General features: G+C 39.5%; 1 protein-coding gene across 1 annotated transcript; it reads right to left on the minus strand.

Annotated features, from left to right (window-relative positions):
- Nucleotides 1–1,330: 1,330 nt before the first annotated feature.
- On the minus strand, nt 1,331–3,279 carry LOC132123099 (uncharacterized). Its single transcript, XM_059533639.1, has 6 exons — nt 3,179–3,279; nt 2,723–2,816; nt 2,253–2,582; nt 1,986–2,151; nt 1,701–1,828; nt 1,331–1,600 (listed from the first exon to the last, which is right to left on the minus strand). Exons 1-6 carry the CDS (start codon nt 3,217–3,219, stop codon nt 1,331–1,333), a joined length of 1,029 nt encoding a protein of 342 aa, XP_059389622.1. The 5' UTR covers nt 3,220–3,279.
- Between the last annotated feature and the right edge of the window lie 419 nt (nt 3,280–3,698).

The raw sequence follows: 3,698 nt of genomic DNA on the forward strand, positions 1-3,698 counted from the left end.
TTCTGCATGCATTTCTTTTGTACGGAAAATCAAGCAAGGGTTATCTTCAGTGAAGACAGATTGTAACTCTTCCTTTGTAGTTAAACAAAATCTACAGAAATATGTTGCACTGAAGGATTCAATCAAACCAAACAATCCGTGCAAACCTAGATTATCACCTGTTACTTGAATAACAGTCCCTCGCAACGGTGAGTCTGAGAAAGGTACCTCTATTCCTTCCATTTCTAGTGTTTTAACATCATCAATGAGAGGCTTTAGTATTTCATCAAAACCATATTTCCTCAGGTCTTGTGAATGAAAAAGTGCCACAACATGAATATTCATCAGAACAGAATTACATTTTGGGGGCAGGTTCCTCAATATAAAGTAAATGCAACCAAGCTTGTGTATCCCTTTCTTTGAACCCAAGGGATTTGCCGTCTCAAAATCATCGTAATAAAGCTGAATCTGTAGAGCATGTTTTTGCTGGGAAAACAAATCATTACTTTTGAAGTATGAACCATCACATATATCTTTATAAACACCTTCTTGATGTTGCTTGACCTGCAGGAAACTTTCACATAATTCACTATTCTTAAACATAGATTTCAGGGTTCCCAAGATGGGTACATACACAAATTTATCTGTTACAGGGATCTGATTGTAAACTCCTGTTGTCCGATCTCTTCGCAAATCAAAACGCACCCCAAGAACATACTCTACAGGTTCAACTATTTCCCACTTTTCCTCGAAGAACTTCTGTCGTTTGGCTGCTGTATTTAAGACAGAGAAAGGATTTTCCAATTGATCAAAACAATTTTCCACCTTTTCTTCCAAATCGGTTGCTTGAATCTCTGAAGAAGTACAGCTGAGAACAGCTTCTCTTGTTTGCTCATGAATGTCATTTACAAGCTCTTCCATTGAGCCTACCATTGCTTGGACAATGCTCTCAGCAACACCTGATGCTTGCAATTGTGCTACAACAGATCCACACAGGTTTAACAAATGATGCTTGTCAACAGAGGTCCGGCTAGTTACTGGAGTGTCTGTACAGAATGCCTGAGAACTTGAAGGCTCATCACCTTCACTTTGAGCGTCCACATTGTCAATAGTATTTGGTGAACAAGTGGCCCTGTGCAAACGAACGAGGTGTTTATTTGGTGAACAAGTGTCCTTGTGCAAACGAAAAAGGTGTTTTTTGAACCCTGAATACGTACAAAATGATAAAGAACATCCCGGTTGTCCACATTTCAAACGTAATGTCTTTCCTGGATATAATCCATGGTGAAGTCTCAAATGCTGACAAAGCAATGCAGAACTTTTCTGGTGTGCCTTACAAATAAAACATATTTCATAAACTTCCCAAGTCGATGTTAAACACTGTGGTTTGGATGAATGTGTAGAAGCTGTTGAGGGATTCATGGTAGTTAACACTGAAGATGAAGTGTGCCTTGAAAAGCTCATCGAAAACTGCCAGGGATGTTTGCGCCTTGCAAGGGATGGCCTTCTTGTCAATGATGACATAGAACCTCTGAATGTTGTTCTTCTGTTCACCAACACAGAGGAGGAAGGGCTGTCCTGGTTCCAAGCTCCCTAGGAAGGCCTCAACACTGGCTCCAATCTGTGACAAACACAGAGACAGAAAATATTAATTTAAGTTATGCAACACAAGCAACGGCAGTATGAGAACAAGTGGATGAAAAACATTAAACACAAAATACCTTAAGATATCTCGCCACATGGTTGACAGCTTGATATGAGCTAATCTTAGCACTCTTCTTGTGGCCTTTTGACGTAGGGGGGAGCAGGTGAACCAGCAGTAGAACGCTTGACAGGTCACTGTCCCAGCCTAGGAGCAAAGTAGAATTAAGTGTAAGATGTTCCGAAACATTTCTATCTTAAAATATTACTAAAAAAATGACAGATTATGCCAAAGACAATACTTAAGGTAAGAAGATAAGAATCTGTTGTGTAAATGTTTTAAAGGCAGAATGAGGCACACTTACCAGACTCATTTGAGTTTTGCTGCGCAGACAAGAGTTTTTCAACATGCTCATTAGAAGTCCGGTTCTTGCAGTCTGCCAGGAGCCTGGGTTTGAAGTACGTCGGCCATTTTGCCAAAAATCTGCCAGAAACCTCTTCTCCAAACATCATGGTGAAATCTTGGTCAATCTACAGAAGAAACACCTTAAGTCCTTGATACTGAAAAAATATTGAGTCATAATTGTTCACTTCAAAAATACGCTGATCAAAAAAAGGTATGTCTTTCTTACCAAGCCGGGGATGTCGAGAAACCGCGGGAACACATCCAAGACTGTTGCAGAGTTTTGCTGGTCCTGAACTAGCATCTGGCGGTATTGAAATGTTGCCATCATCTTATCTTTGACAACTGACACATCAGTTGAATGTTTCAATAAGGATATTGCCTCACGGCATTCCTCGCCGAACAGTTGCTTGTCAGCCAGGAGAAAATCCCTCTTGCTCTTTGGACCATACGTAGTGCTGGTGGAGCATCTCCGAGATTGAACTGCAGTGTTGCGCTGGACGGTCTTTATCCTCCAGGCCAAGTAGCCAGACCCACTTTCTGCATCATAGTAGTGTTCCTGTAAAACCCAAAAAGAACAAAAGAATGCAACACAGGGGTCACATCACCACATGGCAACATTAGAAGAAATTAAGAACATACACATTCTCACATTCTTCATATATTGCAATATAAGCCATTAATTAAAAAAAAACGTACATATCCGTTTCCAGAGTATGGATCACTAAGGTTGGGAAATAGAGTGGTGATGCCAACAGCATATTTTGTTCGCACATGGGTTGGTGGTATTCTCCTTTAAAAGTAGAAAATATTATTGTTCAAGCTTTTTCCCCCTTCAAAAGGGATACAAATATGGACTTAATGCCTATCAAACAAAACGGTATAACTTTACTTGAAGGGGTGTGTTTATGACAACTGTCATTAAGTGTCATTAGCTCAATTATTACATTTTTAATGCAAATATGACATTGTTTGAGATGTCTTTGTTATGACATATTTGCATTAAAAATGTCATAATTGAGTGAATGATACTTAATGACAGTTGTCATAAACATGCATAAAACCTCATGACATGTGACATGTCATGATTATGAAGGTGATGTCAGTCTTATGCACACCCCTTCAAATAAAGTGTTACCAACATGGTATACTTACCCATGTACTTCCATCATGTCTGCAACCAGGAGGTTTACCATTTGTCGCCGTGTAGCATCCGTCAATGTCTTTGTTTTGTCATACTCGTGCAAGATTTTTTCTCCCCCGGCTTAGACTGGAGAACGTTTCTCACCATCTAAAACATGAAGAAGAATCACAAAGGTAGTCATCATGTTAGACATTCCTGCAATAAAACCACAGCTCTTCTACAGAATCTTTGTGTTTGAGGATTAATAACTAACTTAATTTATTACTGAAATTCCCCAATACCTCATTTGCTGATTCCTGCTCAATGTGGGTTCTTTTATATACATTGTTTCTATCAAGAATCACTGTTGCATCTGATGAATCAGACGCCACAGAGGATGACGTGTCGGACACAAGCAACTCTGACGAAGAATGTGAGAGATCTTGATTAAGCACAACTGCAAGACATTTAAAAGAAACATACAAGCTCAAGAACCTCTAACAACTTATTTTAGGCTTGACAACCAAACGGTCTAGCATATTAGGGCACAAC

The sequence above is a fragment of the Carassius carassius genome, chromosome 41 (genome assembly GCF_963082965.1).
Source record: "Carassius carassius chromosome 41, fCarCar2.1, whole genome shotgun sequence".
Taxonomy (NCBI): Eukaryota; Metazoa; Chordata; class Actinopteri; order Cypriniformes; family Cyprinidae; genus Carassius; species Carassius carassius.